At 40.9% G+C, this 21,180-nt stretch overlaps 1 protein-coding gene across 1 annotated transcript; it reads right to left on the bottom strand.

The window, feature by feature from the left end:
* Positions 1–5,700: 5,700 nt before the first annotated feature.
* On the bottom strand, positions 5,701–7,727 carry LOC117000586 (serine palmitoyltransferase small subunit B-like). The gene is made up of 2 exons (XM_033068317.1): positions 7,697–7,727; positions 5,701–5,958 (listed from the first exon to the last, which is right to left on the bottom strand). Exon 2 carries the CDS (start codon positions 5,941–5,943, stop codon positions 5,701–5,703), a length of 243 nt encoding a protein of 80 aa, XP_032924208.1. The 5' UTR covers positions 5,944–5,958; positions 7,697–7,727.
* Between the last annotated feature and the right edge of the window lie 13,453 nt (positions 7,728–21,180).

Raw genomic sequence — 21,180 nt, forward strand, 5'->3', positions numbered from 1 at the left:
TTTCTTCCACTTTCATGGATCTTTTCTCTGGAAAGATTTTGTGAATCCAAGGATTGCTTGGCTTGGTGGGATTTGTTTGGTGGAGCAGCTCCCCAGAACCAAAGTTGGGTTTTTTTGTAGGTTCTCAGGTTTTCAGTGCCCCTTTGGGAGCTCAGAGAGGTTTAGGGATTAAATATTTGCCAATATTTTCACTGCCACTGGAGTGAACAAAAGGCTTTCATTGTCATGGATAAAAGCTGCCCCTTGCTCCTGCAGCTCTTCCTGGAAATCTCTGAGTTAAGCCACAAAAAACTCCTTTTTGACAACAGAAATCATTCAGGATTTGAAGTCAGAATACTCAGTGATGCATTTCCACCCAGATGTTGATGGATTTTGAGTTGGAAGTCATGGCAGCAGCTGTGCAAAACTCACAGAAAACTGTAAAAAAAAAAATCTGTCCTATAAATCAGACCTTACAGCACAAAATCTGGATAACTGAGGGGAAAATGAACAGAAAAAAAGGAAATTGGGGTGTGTAAACACTCCTTTTTGATTTTTTTTTCCAAGATAAAAGTCTTGTGTGTTGATGAAAAGCTTAAAGTGATGATTTCACCTTTAACTGCTTTAAAATCTGTTCAGTGGATGGAACTCCAGGGGTCCCAAACATGGCTCAGATGGAAATTGCTGAGGTGAAATATTTATGGGAAAACTTTCTAGGATAAATTTGAACCTCAGGCCAGGAGCCTGAGCTTGGCTGCTTGGGAGCTTCCAAACTGAGGAACTGAGACACTGATCTGGTGGGGATTTCCAACAAAATTCCAACAAAATGGAAATACTTAAAGTAGGGAATTCCAGAGGAATGTTGTGTCAGGAAGTTCTCCATAAAAAGTTACCCAAGGATACAGAATCCTTCTGTTGGAGTTTTGGGATTTGGAATAATTTCACTGGGAAGGGTGTGGCTGCATTTCCACCCTGGGACTGACAGGGATGGATCCAATCCCTTCTCTTCCCCCTTCTCCTGCAGGAGTGTCCATAAAAAAATCAGGATGTGCCTGTGCTGAGCATGAGAGGCCACCTGATGTCACTGTTCCTGCATGGCCCCAGGAGCTGATCCCACCAAGGAAAACCTGGCTAAAAACTCAGGAAAAACTCTTTATTCCCATGCAGGTCTTCATGTTTAAATTGAAAACAACACCAAGCTAAAGAGAAATGAGACAAAAACTGCTTTGAGCTTGGTGTTGAGGGATTTAGTGTCAGCAAACTGCTCCTTCTGCAGATTTATCTCAGCTCAGGGTTTCAGCTGTACCAGGTGAAATGGGTGGTGGGGATTGGAAATCCAGAGGGATTTGGGAATGTTTCCTGTAGCTCATTCCAGGACATAATCATGGAAATAAAGAATCTTGTTGCTGTCACAATGTGGATTTCCTCCTAAATACAAGATGGGAACCTGCTTAAGCCAAGTGAGAAAGAGGAAATGAAGTTTAAAACCTGTCAGGGTTTCAGTTCCATGACAAAACCAAAGCAAGAAACTGAAAGGATTCTGTGCAATTTAAATATTCACCTTCCTAAAATGAAACCATTTTGGATGACACAAATCCCCAGCAAGGACTGAAAAGCCTTGAAAGCCAATTTTAAACTCACCTCTGGTCAGAGAGATTTGTGAGATGGAAGGAAACTCCTGAAATATTTGGTGTTGTTTGCACACCCTGCTGAGACTTTGTGCTCCAAGGAAGGTGATTCACACTTTGATCCCTGTAAAAAGTACTTGGAAAAATACCTAAATCCTATTTTATAAAATACCTGTGCTCTCCCCTGGAAATGTCAGCAGCAGAGGAAGGAATTTGCTGTCTCAGGGAGACTGGAACTCAACTGTTGCATGAAGCAGTTTCAGCTGAGCAGGGAAGTGAAGCAGAAACTTTCAGCCAGGCAGGACAGAGGAATTCCAGGTCAGCTCTGGCAAAGCAAACAGATCTGCTGGAAACTCCCTCCTGCTCTGACCACATCCCTGCAGGATGGAAATGTCCTGTGGGATGCAGAGGCCAGAGAGTGCTGAGGTTGGTTTTGCAAGCAGGATTTTCAGGTCAGGCAATGCACAGCAAAGATAAGAACTGCAATTACACGTGGCTGTAAATACAGCAAAGTGCAGCTCTTGTGGTGCAAAACAATGCCAGCAACAACAAGGAGGGAGAAATTATCCTAAACTTCTAAAAACTGAAGTGATCAGCAGCAGGGGGGGTAAAATCCCACATGAACAGAATAATCTTGAGTGCCTTTAGGAAGTGCAAACTCCTAGGATCAATAAAATCAAAAATTAAAGTTTAATGGGAGATGAGGTGTGAAAGTCCTACAATAAAAATGATTCCTCCTGAGGATGCTGGGAATTCACCAGGATGTTCTGGCTGGAAACATCAAAGCTTTCCTGGCAAGCAGTTTGATTTGAGCTGCTGGTTCTTATTTTGTTCTTTAGTTTCCACTCTTGCTGAACCAGCGTGGGTTGAAGTATTTAAATTGTGCAATTTAAATATTTCCCTTTCACATGGCTGGGCTCTGAATGGATGGATGTTATCCTCACATTCCTTTCTAGAACCCCAGCACAGAAACTTCCCCTAACAGAGAAGGAAATTTTCCACTTCCCATTCCTCTTGGAACACTTCCTGCTTCAACCATGCATTTTCATTCAGGTTTGTAACACTGAGCATCAGGTGTGAAAAACAAAATGTTGTGGCCACAGAGCAGCCTGGAGCAGGTTGGAAAAATCTGGAGAAATGTGGAAAGAGCCTGTTCCACCCCAAAAATCCCCCTGGAGCTCTCACAGCCTCAGGGCTGTGCCCAGCACCCTCTGGGGGAAGAATCTTCCCTGATTTTCACCCTAAACCTCCCCTGGTACAGCTCCAGCCGTGCCTGATCCTGATCCCATTCCCAGCTGAGCCTGACCTGACAAATCTGAGACAAATCTGGAGCCCCTCAGGCTCCTGGGGCTTCCAGCAGGAACCTGCCCAGGCAGTGCTGGGAACTGAAATGGCAGCTGGGATTGGGAACTGAAATATTTGAAATCCTGGAGCCTTGGGGCAGGCAGGGGAAAGGGGGTGATGAGGAAAGTGAATCAGGAGCTCTGGGGAGCTCCAGCTGCCACTTGGCCCCTTTGCTGGATTTGCTTTCTTGGCTCTGTCCCATTCCTCCTCCAGCCCAGCTGGGATCTGGGGATGGGAGCAGAGCCCCAATCATATCCCAAATCCTACCCAAATCCTATCCCAAATCCTATCCCCAATTCTATTCCAAATCCAATCCAAATCCTACCCCCAATCTTATCCCAATCCTATCCCAATCCTATCCCAATCCTACCCCAATCCTATCCCAATCCTATCCCAATCCTATCCCAGTTCTATCCCAATCCTATCCCAATCCTATCCCAGTTCTATCCCAAATCCTATCCCAAATCCCATCTCAAATCCCATCCCAAATTCTACCCCCAATCCTATCCCAAATCCTATTCCAAATCCTATCCCAATCCTATTCCAAATCCTATCCCAGTTCTATCCCAAATCCTATCCCAGTTCTATCCCAAATCCTATCCCAAATCCTATCCCAAATTCTATCCCAATCCTATCCCAATCCTATCCCAAATCCTATCCCAAATCCTATCCCAATCCCACCCCAATCCCACCCCAAATCCCAGCCCAACCATTGCCAGAGAGGCCCCAGGCACTGCAGGCACCACACACCCCATGGCCAAGGGCACAAAAACAAACAGGGCAGAGTTCCTGCTGCTCCAGCCTGGTGTGGGACATTCCTGAACGTCCAGAAATGCTCAGGGTGTCCTTGGGAATCCTCTGCTGGAATTGAGGGTGAGCTGCTCCTGCCCTGGGAGGAGAAATATTTATTCATTTTCTTGAGAAATTGAGATTTTGTACCTGTAATTCAAAGTACTGCCTCTATTTCTCTGTGTTAGAGACTGGGAGAAAATCACTGTCTAATGATGGAAAAATTTAAATATTGTGTGCTCCCTCTGTTCCTAACCATCAGTAAATACAAATTATATTGATAAATATCAGTAAATACAACATGCAGACTAATCATGAAAGTGAATCTACATTAATTACTACTTCAACCATTGTATTACTTTAATTAAAAGTCCAACTGGATCTAAAGTTGAAAGTATTGAATAAATTGTTTTTACAAACTTAGAGATACTTGGGCATTGTTAAAAGACTTGTGAGTTTGAGCAGAGCTGCTCTCATTTTCCCAGATTTCCATCTCCTACTTTACTTCCCCATAATTATAACCTGGCAAAGCAGCTGAGGTGACAAATGACAGAATGAATGTCTTCACTTTGATTTGTCTCCTCCTGTGCCCAAACCTCATTCCCTAAATCCCTGGATTTCCTCCTCCAGCATCAGCCTGGGAGGAGAGGGCGTCCCAGGAGCTTGGAAAAACTCCCCAAACTCACCCCAGGGTGGGTGGGAAATGTGGATTTGTGTCACCCTGTGTGTCCTGCTCTGCTCCCTTCACCTCCTGAGGATCAATTCTCATTCCCAAACTCATCCTGCTGCAGGAATCTGGTGGGTGTAAGGCTGAAAAATCAGGGAATTTGGAACAAAAGCAGTCCCAGCTAAATCCAGCATTTTATTTACAGCTCAGGAGTTTGTGTTTCAAACCCTGCTCAACAGGGAGAGTGTAAAAGGTGAAAAGTAGAAACAAAGGGTTAGGAAAAAAGGAGACTTTGGATTTTTACATTTTTAGTGGTTTTATTTTCAACTAAATCCCTACCACAAGTGAATCTGTAGTGTTATATTCTCTCTATGATGCACGTGATTTACTGAAGTAAACCAAAAATCATCTGGTTTAAAAAGCCCAAGAATCTGAGAGTTTCAATCATAAATTTTCACAGCAGCACATTTTTAATGAATCAGCAGCGTTGTTTGCATCACAGGAACGTAAGGAAAATCAATAAATTAATAAGTATTAAAATGAATAAAAACACAGCCAGCTCAGGGAAGCAGCTCCCACTCATCCAGGATTTTTGTGTCTTCTGGCAGACAAGAACAAATTTGTGCTGTATCATTTCTCCAGATGAAAACTTCCCATATCCAAACAGCTTTTCCTGGAATGACAAAATCTTCAGGGGGTTGTTCCTTTTCCCTGAAATAACAAAATCTTCAGGGGGGTTTGCTCCTTTTTCCTGAGATAATAAAATGTTCAGGAGAGTTTATTCTTTTCCCTTGAAATAATAAAATCTTCATGGGAGTTGCTTCTTTCCCCAGAATAACATAATCTTCAAGGGTGTTGTTCCTTTCCCCTGAGATAAAGTTTGGGTTTTTTTTCAGGGGAGGTTGTTTCTTTCCCCTGAAATTATAAAATCTTCAGTGGGGTTGTTCCTTTCCCCTGCTTTAAAAAAATGTTCAGGGGAGGTTGTTTCTTTCCCCTGAAAATAATAAAATAAAATCTTCAGTGGGGTTGTTCCTTACCCCTGGAATTATAAAATCTTCATGGGGGTTGCTCCTTTCCCCAGAATAACAAAATCCTCAGGGGTATTGTTCCTGTCCCAATCCCAGCTCTATAATTCCAGTGGATCCTTAAAACTGAAAGCTCTTGAAGAAGCAAAAAGTAAAAAACAAGGATTGATTGGAGCAAAAATAATTTTTTGTCAGAGCAAAACGCAAGGAGAGAATAAAGCAGAGTTTGCTGCTCCTGGACAAAAATGGGACAAATCAGGGTGAGTTTTTACTTCACCACAGCAAGAGCACTGTCCTGTGGGTTTGCCAGGAGGCTGCAGAGGAGCTGGAAGGCTGAGCTGGCCTGCAAAGCCACACACACATAGGTGGTGTAGAGCAGCAGCCCCAGCAGGGCCAGGTTGAAGGAGTAGAAGAGCAGCTTCTCCCAGGGCTCCATCAGGTAACTGCAGGTGATCAGCTCGAACTGGCAGAAGAGCCAGTACAGGTAGCTCAGGCTGCTCCTCACATCCATCCTCTGCAGGGCTGCCTGTGGGAGGGAGGATGGGGGTCATGGAGAGGGAATCTTACACTGCTCCAGGCTCAGCAATTATCCAGAGTCATGGAAAAGGGAATCTTACACTGCATCATGATCAGCAATTATCCAGAGTCATGGAGAGGGAATCTTACACTGCATCGTCCTCAGCAATTATCCAGAGTCATGGAAAAGGGAACCTCCCACTGCCCCATGCTCAGCAATTATCCAGAATTATGGAGAGGGAATCTGAAACTGCATCATGATCAGCAATTATCCAGAATCATGGAAAGGGAACCTTAAACTGCCCCATCCTCAGCAAGGAGATTCCATCAGAGCTCATTTTATCCAGAATCATGGAAAGAGAATCTTAAACTGCCCCATGCTCAGCAATTATCCAGAATCATGGAGAGGAAATCTTACACTGCATCAGGCTCAGCAATTATCCAGAATCATGGAAAGGAACCTTAAACTGCCCAATCCTCAGCAAGGGGCCTGCAGCAGAGTTCAGCAACTATCCAGAATCATGGAAAGGGGAATCTTAAACTGCCTCATGCTCAGTAATTATCCAGAATCATGGAGAGGGAACCTCTCCCTGCCCCATCCTCACCAAGGAGGTTCCAGCAGAGCTCGTTTTATCCAGGACTTGTGGCAATCCCACTCCCCAGGCTGAGCTCTGCCAGAATTGCACCTTGCACTGGGTTGCTCAACACTCTGCTGGAGCAGCTTAATTAAAAATCCCTTCCAATCCTCCTTCCTTCCTCCTCCTCCTCCTCCACACTGTGGATTTCTGCCCAGAATGTGGAGATTTCCACCACTGCAAACTGGATTTTATGTCTTGTGCTCCAGCTGCTGCTGGAAGTTCCAGGTGCAAACTGAGAGCACGGAGAGCTCCACACACAGAATTCCAAAAATAGGAAGCTGCATCCAGCTTATCCAGCTTTTTCTGCAGCAGGGATTGAACTGATCAGTGCCAGAATGAAATATTATAATAATAATAATAATAATAATAATAATAATAATAATAATAATAATAATAATAATAATAATAATAATAATAATAATAATAATAACTAGTAGTGTATAATATAATATAATTTAATATAACATAATCTATACCATATATATAATATATAACATATAAAATATAAGGTATCATGTATATTATATAATATATTTTATATATAATATAGTATATATTGTATATTATGTATGTAAAATAATAATAAACAGAGATTTTTTAAAAAGAAGAAATAAATCAATGCCAATAGCTACTGAGTGTTGCATTATGCCATCAGCAGGACACAGAACTGGAGAGGAAAAGGGAAAACAGGATTATTTCAGTTTTTGACACTTTCCTGAGAGGAAACAACCCAAAAAGTCTGACTTCCCACTTTTTAATTGGGAAGTAAAGAACTCCTGGTGGTGACAAAATCTGAAATTACATACAATTAACTCCATAGATCCAAAGAGAGTTGTTTTTTTATCCTAAAAAGAAACCACTTGCCAGAGATTTTAGAGACATTTTGCTCCCAGATCCTCCCCAGCTCTTTTCTTCCTGCCAGGTGAGCTAAACAAACACCTCTGTAGTTGGAAATATCAATAATTCCTTGTACATATCCTCATGAACCAGCCCATTTCTGCCCATCACACCCAGCCCTGACACCTGAGCCTCTTCCCATCCAACATCACAGGGTGGCTTCGAGGAAAGATTTTCCTGGGCCAAATTTGGGTGGGAAAAAGCAGAACTCACCTGTGCAGGGCTGGGAAAGGAGCAGGAGCAGCTGCTGTGGGGATGGAGAGGAGCAGCAGAGCTTTGATGCTCAATTACAGAGCGTGGCCACCCCTCCCCGCCCTCCTCCTCCTCCCTGGGATCTCCTCTGGCCACAGCTCTCTGATTTATGCAATAATTTAATTTATTCCCTGTCTGGCACCACGCTCAGGACACCTGGATCATGGAGCTGAGCCCAAGCAAAAAAAAATAACAGAAACAAAAACAATATTTACCATGAATGCCTTCCCTAAGTTCAAACCTCCCAAAATACCTGTGGGGCTTTGAGCTCCTACAATTTAATGTCTGCACAAGAATTATGGGGTCAGAGCTAAGCAGCCACAAAAATGTGGCACAGGGAAATCTGCAGTGGAGCCACCACCTTCTTTTGCAAGCTCTGATTAGAATCATTCCCAAACATCTCCCAATCTCTGCATCTCCCAAATCTCATCCAGAAACTCCAGCGTGGAGGGAATTTGGGGATGAGGTTTGTGGAAGGAAAAAAGGGAGAGTTTTTCCTTAAAAAAAGCTGCAAAATAAGAGCAGGCCACCAATGCTGGAGGCATTTTAATGATTTAATTGGGCAAGTAAACGAGGTAGGAATCTGCATAATAGCTGGTGTTGGAAACTATCTGCCTGCAGCCAAATCATTTCCAAATATGAATCAGCCCTGCATGGGGACAGTGCCACCAGCACTGGGTGAGCCTCACCTTCCCTCCCCTCCTCACCAAACACAGCCTGGGCTCACTGAGCCACCCCCAGCTCTTCCCCCTCCTGTTCCCACCAAAATCAAGGTTTCTCTTTCAGAAATGTCCATTTTTCCCCTAAAAAATCCAGAAATGGGGAAGGACTGCCCCAGCAGCAGCTGTCCAAAATCTCCATTTTCAGCCTTTCAGAAAATTCCACCCTTGGTCCCTGCGGAGTTTTTTCATTCCCAGCAGTTTGGGTTTCAGTGGAATGGGACAAAATGTTTTTAGGTGAAAAGGAATGTTTGATTCCCACCGTGGGACAACATCCCTGCCCCAGGTTCCTCAATTTCCAGGGCACTGAGGGCAGGGCTGGCACCTCCAGGCTCCCCCAATCCTCCCAAAAACCATCCAGAGAAAATCCAGGAACCCTCAGGAGGTTCTTCCATTGCTGATTTTTTGCAAATATTCAAATGAATGTTGTGTGTATAATGTTGGGAAACTTTGCTGTATTAATATAGTTTCAGTTCTGCTATTAACAAAACTCAGAAATAGTAATGTGATAAATATATATATTTTTTTTTTTTTTACTATAATGTGGTGATGTAAAAAGCTTTTGTTCATGTAACTCACTCAGAGAATGGTAAAAAGAGAATCAGGAAATTCTTCACATTCTTAGATTATCAGACACCAGAACCCCAGGGATGGAATTTATTGATCTCCATTATCAGGGAGTGCAGGACAAGGAGAAATTAAAAAAAAAATGTTGATTTAAGGTTGGGGGGGTGATTTTGAATTATGCATGAAGATCTATGAATATGCAACAGGTTGATGCATTTAAAGAAGTTATTTCTGAGTTAGGAGGGCTCTTGGCTGAGTGCCCAGCACCCAGCCATAAAACCTTTTGGTTTTTTGTCTCTTATTGTCTTTTATTAAATCTTTTTAAATTTAACAGGAAACTGAACTCATCTTTCACACTTAAACCACACAAAAACAATAAAAATAAGAATCAGCTGACACTACAACCTATTCTTACAAAAAAGCAATTTGCACCTGTGAAAAATAAGTAAAAATCCTGTTAAAATCCACCAAAAAAACCATAAAAACCTTTATAAAGAAAGAGCCTTAACCTGCACACACACAAACACCTTCTAAGCAATGAACTGAGTTGCAAAAAAAAAGTTACTGACCAATTAAAATTAAACATGACAACCTTAAAAAGCTAAATATAAATAAAGTGCATAAACATAAAAGCACAGCTTTTATGAGCTTGGAAGTGTTGTGCCCCAATTTCTCCATCCAGGGCTGTGAAACATCTGGCCCCACAGCACAGCTGGGGCTGGAGGGATTCCCAACCCCTGTGCCTTGGATTTCAACCCCTGGGAAAAATTACCACCCTTACATGAAGGATTACAAAAAATAAGTAGAGTGTAAGTTAGATTATTACAAGGTGGAAAAGTAGGTTTTTAAGATTGTTTATAATAAGGGTCTGGGGTCAGGATGGAGGAACCTGGGCGTGTTCTGTCCTTCTTTCTCCTTCTTCCTGCATCCATCTTTTGGGTGATGTTGGCACTTTTAGATTGGTTTGGAGCAGAACCAGACTGTGCAATATCAGTGATAGGTATTGGAAGATAACTGTAAATAATGTTGATGTAGTTTATAGTATAAAAAGATAATCCCAGCCCAGGGTGGGCAGTGCCTGGGGCTGAGCTGCTGAACGGACCTGGGCTGGGCAGGGAAAGAACTTTGAGATGAGATAAAATAAACAGCTCTGGGAACAACAGAAGAGTCTCCTGACTCTTGGGCTGGGACACAGAGACTCTAAAACAGCACAGGGGGTCGGCTCAGGTTCAACAGAGACACCACTGACCACAGGGTGGATTGAAGCCAAGCTACCCACACACAGAATGGGAGTTTAGGTAAAGAATAAGCATAAATTCGAGTATAAGTTTAAGTGTAAGTTAGTAAGTAAGTCAATAAGTAAATCTTAGTGTGAGCTGCAGTGCTTTTAGTAAGTAAAAGGTTTGGATGCCAGAGCAGAAGAACAAGCTCTAGTGAAGCTTAACAAACACACTGAAGTTTTCAGTGCAGTCTCCAGCAGCTCAGTTTGAGACAGTGCTTAGACAAAATCAAACTCCAGTGAGCATATTGCTGACATTTGTCAGATAGAACAAGACAGATTGTGTACGTGGTTCATACGTATCCTGGTGTGTTAAGAAATCAGAATTCTCATAGGTTGAGTGGTAGTGGTTTGAATTTACGTGTTGGCTTGTTGGGAAAATTCTATATAAGATTATGTGCTGGGGAGAGTTGGTGCTTTTTGCCATGGCTTTTTACCATTGCTTTTTGCCATTGCTTTACCATTGCTTTCTATTTTTCTTTGCTATTGCTCTGCCTGCAGCATCTCCAACACCCCAGAAGAAGATCAGAGCTCCAGCAGGGACACCAGGACCCCCAGGGACAGCTCCTGCTTTATTTCAGGACTTTATACCAAAACTTAGCGTGGACTTTAATGTCTGTGTCTGTGCCTTTGGAGACTGATGTGCTTTTACAATAAATAACCTTTTTAGCTTCTTTAATCATTCGGAGATGACCCAGAAAGCACCAGGGGGTAACCTCACCCTCCAGCAGGAATTCCTCAGGGCTGCCCTGCTGTGTTTGGGATGCAAATCCCGAGTCTAATGAGGACATTGCTGCTGCCAGAGTCACCCCAGAGCTCCCCACACCTGCCAGACCAGTCCAGGAGCTCCCTCCCTCCTGCACCAAGGGACTTCCTGGAGCTGGGAGCTGCCAAAGCACACGGGATGTGCCTGGAATTTGGGAGTGTTAGGAACAAGTTCCTAAATTTGTTCAGTTTTCATGTTAATTGTTAATGTTAAATTCCAAGCCTTAGTCTGTTCTGATTCCTAATTCATGTTAATTGTTAATGTTAAATTATTGGCCCTGTTCTGTTTCAGTCCCCAATTGTCTCACCTGTGTGGGTTTCCCTTTCATAACACCTCTGCTGCTCCCCTGAAATGGCTCCTGGGAGGAGGGTGACGTCATTGATCTGTATGCAAATGAAGGGGCACAAAGGACACTGGGACACCGTTCTGAGTTAAAAATCCCTTAAAACAATGAGCCCGAATGACATCTGGAGCTGAGAATAGTGTTCCCAGGTTGGGAAAATAGTGCAGAACACGAATTTATCGTCCTGAGCTGCTCTGATTTCATCACCATGACCTCAACAGTACCCTACCAACATGACCCCCCTGGACTATGCACCAAAATGGCTTTTTTTGGGATTTTCATGAGGATAGAAGCCCCAGCTCTGTCTAAGAAGACAAAGCTGCACTGCTTCATCCCAGAAATGCTTCATCCCAGAAATGCCTTATCCCAGAAATGCCTCATCCCAGAAATGCTTCATCCCAGAAATGCTTCATCCCAGAAATGCCTTATCCCAGAAATGCCTCATCCCAGAAATGCTTAATCTCAGAAATGCCTCATCCCAGAAATGCTTCATCCCAGAAATTCGTCATCCCTTCTCCAGGAAAATTCAATTGCCTGATCCCATCCCCAGAAATGCTTCATCCCTTTTCCAGGAAGATTCAGCTGATTCCCTCCCCAGGAATCAGAACCCCAAAGCTGCCACGAAACTCAGCCCAGCTGCAGCCAAGCCTGAAAGGGCTCTTTAGAGAGCAGCAAGGAATTCTGAATCCCTGCAGCAGCAAAGCTTCCTGCATTCCATGCTGGAAGCTCAGGGTTTGGGATGTGCAAAGGAACATTCCAGTAGGGAATCATCACCAGGAGAGAGGGGCTGGACTGGGTTCTGAGCTGAGAACACTCCTGGGCTCTGCAGAAGATCCTCTGCAACATAAATCAGAGCTCCAGGAGCTGGGTTTAGGAGGAAAATTAAAATTTGGGGTTTTTAGGAAAATGTTCAGGAGGAGAGGATGAGCTCAGTGATTTTTTTAGGGTCAAAGTGACCACACCAGTCTGCCTGTGCTCATCTCAAACTTGCTTCAGAAGAGTATTGATCAATGTATTTATCAAGTGAAACTCTTCCCAAGTTCATTTAAACTAAACTTTCTTCTATCTCCTTTTAAAATTCTGGTTTGATCCCTGGTGCTTTGTAACTCTGAGGAAGAAGAAAATTCCACAGAGCTCTGGGAGGAAAATGGGCTCTGGATGATGGATAACAATGGGAAGGTTGCCAGAATTTTCTTTTCCACGGAGGAATCAGCCCATGGGGAAGCTAAAATACCCAGAAATACCCAGAATCTTCTGCTAAACTATTTTATATTTCTTGTTCTCCAGGCCCCACAGATTTGGGACCTTCAGCTTTTTTCAGTCAGCTCTGGCCATACTTGGATCCACCTCCTGTTTTATTTCTGGGTGATTAAAAAAAAAAAAGTGATTAATTGAGAATGAGATTTGGATGTATTGTCTTGTAGAAAGCAAATCTTCTGCATTTCTGCCCTGCCAACATGATCAGTGCTGCTGCTGCTTTATTCAGATTATTTTGACAGAGGTTCAGCTTTTTCCTTGGATAGGAATCCTCTTTATTTACATATTTCTTTTACACACATCCTAGTTTTTCTGGGAGTGTGGTCCAGAGAAAGGAGCAGGAATTTCTTCCTCTTTCCTGTCATAAATAGGAATTTCTTTTCAGTGTAATAGTGGGTATTTCTTCTGTGGGGAAATTTTTCCTGGTCAGTTATTTATTCCCATAAAATACTGCTTTCTGTGAAATCTCCCAGGTTTTGTTGCTGGCTTCTGGAAACTTCACACTTTGCAGAGCAGAGGTTTCTGTTGCGCAGATTGATTTTTAATGGATTCAAGCACTCCCAGGGGGAGTCATTTCTCTCCCCACGCCTAAAAAGTGGATTTTTTGTCAAATATGATGCAGTTATTTGGGAAATTAATAACTAAGAACTGGAATTTTGCAGTTTTGATTTTGTTCTGAGCTGCCACAAGGACTCATTTTTAACATTTCTCTTTTCTTTCTCCCCTTTATATCCTCCTCTCATTAAGAGCCATTTGTCACTGTGGAATTTTCAGAATTTTAGTGTAGATGTAAAAATATCTTCTTTTGTACATATCTCTCTTCGTGATTAATAACAGACTGGCCTAAAAAGAGCAATTCTCTTCAGAATTGTAAAAGGCTTTCATCCCATCTCCTCAGCCCATCTGAAACGAGGACATTTTCACTCCTGGAAAAAAAAAAAAAAGAGGAGTTGCCATTCCTCTAAATCTAAATCTGAGCTCCCAGAGTCATTAAATCACCAAAGAGAGGTGGAGATTTCCTGGAAAATACAACCCTGATGATCAAGTGATGGAAAACTCCCACCTCAGGACAGAGATTTGCAGGTGCCAGATTTATTTTATTTTATTTTATTCTATTCTATTCTGTTCTATTTTATATTATTTTCTACCTTATTTTATTTTATTTGTTTTTATTTATTTTGTCTATTTTATTTTATTTTGTATTATTTTATTTTATTTTATTCTATTCTACTTTATATTATTCTATTCTATTCTATTCTATTTCATATTGTTCTATGCTATTCTATATTATATTATAATTATATTATATTATTCTATTTTATTCTATTTTATTCTATTCTATATTGTTCTATTCTATTCTATTTTACCTTATTTTATTTTATTTTACCTTATTTTATTTTACCCTATTCTATTCTATTTTATATTGTTGTATTGCATTGTATTGTATTGTATTGTATTGTATTTTTTAATTTTATTTTTTTTAATTGCCAGCCTGTCCAGTGAGACTCTCCCAGGGAAACTTTTCCCAGCAGGAATTTGTACCAGAGCAGAGATTTTGGATCCTCAGGGATTCATGAACCAGCCCCAAATCCATTTTTAATTCTTCCTTCACACACACACAACACTTTTCTGGCCTTAAACCACAAAACCTCAGCCCCTGCACAGAGTCTGATTTTCCCAAGACTTTTAAAGCCCATTTCATGCCCCATAAATTTTTATATCAAACATTTCCCCCTGGCTTGTTTTCCTGTCACAATGACCTACTGGATCTCATTTTCCAGATAAATCCAATCCTTTCAGCCACATTTTCCCGTGCCAGGTGGAACCCTGGAGAACCTCTGTGAAAAATCATTGCATGGGGGGAGAAAAGAAAAAAATTGTGACCAAAAAATTGTGACAAAAAAATTGTGACAAAAAAAAATTGGCAAAATTATCCAGAGTTTGTCTCATTGTTCCTTAAATGTGGAAATCCTCCTCTGCCTGTCTTTATATGCAGAGTCCAACTTAAAATTAATGCTATTTATCAAATTATTATTATTATTATTATTATTATTATTATTATTATTATTATTATTATTATTATATTTCAGTTTTTATTTTCATTTTAATTTTTATTTTCATTTTTATTATCAATCTTTGCTGGAGAAAGGGAGAGAGCTCTGAGTACACAAAATTGTCCTTTTTAGCCAAAACACTGCCACAGATTCCTGCATCAGGCAGGAGTGTGCAAAGAATTATGAAATGGGATTTTCCCTTTTTTTTTTTTTCACATTTTTCCACATCCCCCCAGCCCCACGAATTCCCCAAGAATCCAGAATTGTGGGGAGGGGGACACAGCCTGAAGGTCACTGGGACAATTTCTGTGCTGAAATATTTCCAGAGCAGGATCCCAGTTAAAAACTTCTCCATTTCAGCTTGTCCAGCAGAACTTGGTTATGTGGATTAAGTAATTTTAAACCCCAGCACTTCATTAAATGTCTCTTGGTACCAGAGAGGGATGAGTGAACCTTAAGGAAGTGATGGAGCAGCTGGAGAAATGGCAATTTTCCAAATTTCAAATTGCATTATTTCACCCCAATACAACTTAGCCAAAGTTTAAAATCTATTGAAAATCTATAGAAAAATCTATTTAAAATCTAGTTAAAATCTAACTAAAATCTAGTTTAAATCTAGTTAAAATCGATTTAAATTTTTCATTTCAAATGAGGCTTTCCAGGCCAAAGGGGAATCCAGAGGGTGGGATGGGGCCACAGGGAAATCCAGGATCCTCCCTGCAGCAAACAGCAGCAATTCCCATCTCCTGCAGAGCTCTCCTTCCTCACAGCACCCGAGCCCTGAGCATCCCCAGTGGGGCAGTGTCCCCAATTTGGGGACAGAGCTGGGACTGGGTTTGAGCTCAGCAGGCTGCAGAGAGGACACAGAGCCTGGTCCCTCCTTTTTCCTTTTTTTAGGAAGGAATGAGCAATGGTGCCAGGCTGGAAAAGTGCAAATCCCTGCTCCTTATTTGTGGGGCATTACTGATGGGTTGGGAATGGCAGCTGGAGCCAGAGCTGGGATGAGGAGCTGGAGGTGTCAGCAGCTGCTCAGGTTTCTGCTTATGTGTGCTCTCCTTCCTTATTTAGTGAACTTTTCTCTCACATCCCAGGTTTCCTGGTTGTTCTGGAGAATCCCAGCTCTCCACAGTGACCAGAGTTGATAACAAGGCAAAAAAAATCACATTAACAGCAGACTAGCAACACAACAAGAAGCTTTCCCCCTGGACTTTAAATTTGTTCCATTTACTTGGCAGAGCTGCTCTCCTGGCTCCCAATTCAAGCAGGGAGGTCAGCACAGAACAATGTTTTTGGAGAAGTCAGGAGCTATAAATAAATCCATCACATAAACAGCAGAGGGATCTATGGAATTACATCCCAGCCCTTCCACGTGCCTGCTCCTCCTTTTCTTTATCTCTCATTTTATTTTCTCCATTTTTTGCTCTTTAAAAAAAAAAAAAAAAAAAAAAAAAAGACAGTAATTTCATGACTATAAGGCACACTGAATTATATGGCATAGTGTCAGTTAACAGTAAATTTCCCAACTTTTCCATATATAAGTGTCCTGGTTTGGAGGACAGGTGTCTGCTGAGAAAGGCAGGAGCCTCTCTTTGAAATGGAGAATGTAAACCCCCTCTCTCCAAATTATTAGAATTTTGAAATCAAGGGGCTCTCAGGCAAAGATATGGGAATAGGAATAACAGTTCTTTACTAGGGAAATTAAAATAGAAATACAGCACTACAAAGAACAAACCCCAAACCCTGACACAGTCAGAGTACAGCCTGACACCCGTCAGGCAGGGTGTTGGCAGCAGTCCCATCCCATGGTGGCTGCATCCTCCTGCAGTGACAGATGTGGCTCAGTTGGAGCAGTGCTCCTGTACAAGGTGCAGTTTCCCTCCGGAGCTCCAGTGGTGATGTGGAGAAATCCGGTTTTCCTCTGGAGTCCAGTGGAGAAAGGGGCTCCCTTAGTGTCCCAAAACCTCTGTTTTTATCTTGGTAAGAAATGTTGGGCTCTTCCCCCTGGCTGGAGCAACTCCCAATGGGATGCAGTAATTTTATCAGTGCCACAGTGGGACTCAATGGCCATGAGCAGAAAATGACTGGCTGGAGGAAGGATGGGTTGTGAAAAGATAAAGAACACTGCCCCAGCTGGTTTATAAACCATGGCCATGAACAGGAGATATCCCATGAGATAAAGAACACTGCCCCAGCTGGTTTATAAACCATGGCCATGAGCAGGAGATATCCCATGAGATAAAGAACACTGCCCCAGCTGGTTTATAAACCATGGCCATGAGCAGGAGATATCCCATGGAGATAAAGAACACTGCCCCAGCTGGTTTCAATGGATGCCCATTAGCAGAATATCTCCCACAGAGATCAGGATCACTGCCCCACCCTCAGCAGATGGTGATAGAACAGAAACCTTTGATCACACCCTGTATTGTAGCCCAAGACAATAAGGCAAATCAGATTATAAGGCACAGTGTCAGTTAACAGTAAATTTCCAAACTATTCCATCTATAAAGCACACTGGATTATAAGGCACATTTCCAGGTTTTGATCAAATTTTAGGATTTTAAGTGCACCTTATAGTTGTGAAATCACTGTAAATGGCAGCCAGACAATTTCCCCCGTTAAAACCCAGCTCCAGCGCAGCAAACACACGTTTGGAGGCAGCAGATGGGGCTGTGCTTGGAGATCTCCCACTTGTGACAGCTCCAGGCTCCAGCCCAGGCAGCTATTTTGGGCCATCACACCCAGCATGTTGGCCACAAACAAAGAGGGAAGTGTTTGTCACTGCAGCCACCCAGCACCTCAAACACCCCATGGGAGCTGGAGATGGGAATTATCTCTGCTCTCCTGCTGCTGAGCCCAAACCGTGGGCAGGGTTCAGTGCAGCACAAACAGCTTGTCCTGGATGGGTTTCAATCTTCTCTCAGCGTCTCAAACTGTTGAATTCTAATTTTTTTTTAATTTTCTTTTGTATTTCTTTCTGTATTTTTATATTCTTTGCATTTTTCAAGGAGGTTATGGCTGTGTGAGGGAGGTCATGGCTGCATCCAGTGGACCCCTTCAGTTTTCTGTGCCAGCTCATTAAAATCTCTTCCTTTCCCCATCACTTCCAAAAAAACCATCTCCCATTCCAGCCCTAGAGGTGGGAATGCTTCATCTCTTTTTAATTAATTAATTAATTAATTAATTAATTATCATATTTATTATTAAATTTATTTATATAATTATGTATGTAATTATTTGTTTGACTGTTTATTTATTTATTTATTTTAATATTCATTATAATATTTATTCCTATAGTATTCATTATATGTTTTTATAATTATTTAATTATTTCTCTGTTTGTTTATTATTTATTTATCACATCTTTATTATTATATGTATTTATAATTATTTATCTAATTATTTGTCTATTTAATTATTTATTGTGTATTATCATCTTTATTATTGCACTAATTTAGATAATTATTTATTTAATTATTTGTTTGACTGTTTATTTATTTATCATCATCTTTATTATTATATGTATTCATATAATTGTTTGTTTAATTATTCATCTGTCTATTTACTTATTTATTTATTATGTATTATAATCTTTATTATTGTATGTATTTATATAATTATTTATTTAATTGTTTGTTTGTTTATTTATTTATCATCATCTTTATTATTATATGTATTCATATAATTGTTTGTTTAATTATTCATCTGTCTATTTACTTATTTATTTATTATGTATTATAATCTTTATTATTGTATGTATTTATATAATTATTTATTTAATTATTTGTTTGTCTGTTTGTTTATTTATGTATTTACTTACTAATGACAGCCCCTGTTGGAGCAAATTTCAATACAAACATCTGCATTTAAAAAAATGGGGCAGTTCTTCATAAATCCACCACAATAAAAATCCCTTCACAGCCCTTATTTGAATATTCCTTCATCTCCATCACCAAAACCTGGTGGTGAATAAGGGAGCTGAGTAATGGGGCAGTGGGAGAATCCATCCCACATTCCCAAAGGGAGCACAAAACCCATTAAAAAAAAAAAAATCTGAATGAGCCCAGAGCTGATTTATCTCAATCCTGCCCCAATTTTTGGGTTTTATGAAGAATTTGGGCAAGAAAAGGTGTCAGGGCTGGAATGAAACTCTGGCACCGAGTGAAATCTGGATTTTACTCTGCAGTCAGCTGAGGGCACAGCTAATTTTAGTCTCAGAGAAGTCACCAAAAAAGGCACCTGCAACCTCAGCTCCCCTCTCACCTCAGCTTTGGGACAAGCCTGGCCTAAAGATTTAATCCTGAATTTAAACCTGTCATGTTCTGCATCCAAAAGTGCCTCCGAGTGAGAAATGTGAGGCATTCAAATGTATAAATCAATTTTGCAGCCTCTTGCTTAATGCAAATTAAACAGTCTGCACCACAGACACGAAACAGCTGCTAAACAGAGTAAAAATTAATGAAGAAGAAAATTAAGATTGCTGTGCTGCTGCTTTTTATCAATTTGTGCCCAGATCTGAGGAAGGTTTCGTGAGGACAGTTTGCAGAGCCATTCTGGATTGCTGAGCTCCCATTTTTATTCTCCTTGCATTTCCTGGAGTTCCTGGAAAAAATGGGGAGTTTGTGGGGCATTAATTCACTTTACAACCACTCCCCAATGGCTGCACTCTGCTTAAATCAGAGATCACTTCAGAGAGCAGCTCTGGCTGTCAGCAGCGTTTTCAGCTTTACCTGAAAAATTCTGGTTCTGGTTCTGGTCATTTCCCAATTCCCAGTGAGTTCACTTCTGGAAAATGATCAGTTTGGAATAGTCTCTGTCTCCCAAAACACGTCCTGCCCTGCAGAGGTGAATTCCAAATCAATATTTTGGGGTCCTGCTGCCACCAAGCAAAGACTCCCAGCGACTCCAGCAGCCAAATCCAGAATTGTGGTAATTATCAACTCTGTGATTCAGAATTTTCATCTGAAGCACATCCCTGGTTAAACTTTCCCATGAAATTAATATTTTCATCTTTCCCCAGTGTATCAGTGTAGTTTGGCTCTGATACTAAAAGTAAATAAGGAGATATAAAGGTTAATATACAACATCTCATTTTACTTGGGAAATGAGATACATTTCCGTGTTTTTTTAAATAATGTTCATGTCAGGTATAATTTACACCAAATTCCGTATTTACAATCAGGAATTGTGTTCCCTGAGTAAGGCAGGTGTGGGATTCCCACCTGCAGGTATTTAACCAGGATGTTTTCATATTTATAATTTATATATCATAATTGCACTGCAGTGTTTGGGTGCACACCATCCCACTGTGTTTAAATAAAAAATGTTAAAAATCACTCAGAAACGCCCCTGTGCCTCTCCTCCCCACTGACACCGAGGTCAGGAAATAAATGAAAATCAGATTTTACACATGAAGATGCCCCAGGAGTGAGAATCCTGGAAAAGAAAAAGGAGCAACTTGTGTGGAAAATTGCTGTTTGCATTTCTCATCTCAAATGTTCTTCTTTGGGGAGATGCAAAACCAGAATTGCTGTGCTGAGATTTCTCAGGGCTTCAGCAGGGGGAGGCAGAATTTCCCTGCAAGAGAGAAAATCCTGGCAGTAATATCAGGAAATATTATATGGATATTTTGATATTATATCAAAATATTGATATCAGCTGAGATGGAAACACCATCAGGACAGCTCAGCCTTATTTATTGTTATCCAAACTAATGCACAAAGCAGGTTCTGATATTGTCACTGAGTTTCCTCTGTGTCACCCTGAATATCCTAAAATCCATTTTTGAAAATATCTGGAAAGCAAAGCACAAGATTCTTTAAATCCATTGCTGTCCTGGCATTAAAAATTCCACTTTTATGGTGCTGATTTTTCTCTTCTGCTTTTATATCTCAGCAGAAGAAAAGGGAGGTGAACCCACAGGTTTTGGGAAATATTTTGCTTTAATATTTTCCTATGTTCACATTATTAAAAATTTGAACCTGAAAATCCTGAGAAAACCTTTTAACTGGGCAGCAGAATTCAGCCAACAGCCACAGAAACATTCTCCACATTTTAGCACATTATAGAACACTTATCCTACAGATTTTTTATGAGGAAATTGCCATCAAATTAAATGTTTCTTGTAATGATTTTGTCCAGTAAAGCTGATGTGTCCTCACTGCTCGTCCCCAGGGTGAAATAATGGTAAATTCAGTTTGCAACTACAGGAAATTAAAGTTTTTCACGGTTATTATTTTTATTTAAGTTATCCTTGTAAGTACATTCACAAAATCAAAACTATCAGATTTTATTTAATACAAGCAAGAAATGATAAAAATATTGCAATTATTCAGACTAGCAAATTTCTCCAATATCTCACTCTCTATTTTATTTCTTTTATTTCCTTTTCTGGGTACCATAAAATTGCCTAGAAAAACTGAACGCTGCATTTTTCTCTGGGAGCCAAAATAATTCCCAA

The sequence above is a fragment of the Catharus ustulatus genome, chromosome 10 (assembly GCF_009819885.2).
Source record: "Catharus ustulatus isolate bCatUst1 chromosome 10, bCatUst1.pri.v2, whole genome shotgun sequence".
Classification (NCBI taxonomy): Eukaryota; Metazoa; Chordata; class Aves; order Passeriformes; family Turdidae; genus Catharus; species Catharus ustulatus.

What these genes read in the sequence shown, in the direction of transcription:
- LOC117000586 (XM_033068317.1), bottom strand. Translation starts at nt 5,943, where the DNA reads ATGGATGTGAGGAGCAGCCTGAGCTACCTGTACTGGCTCTTCTGCCAG.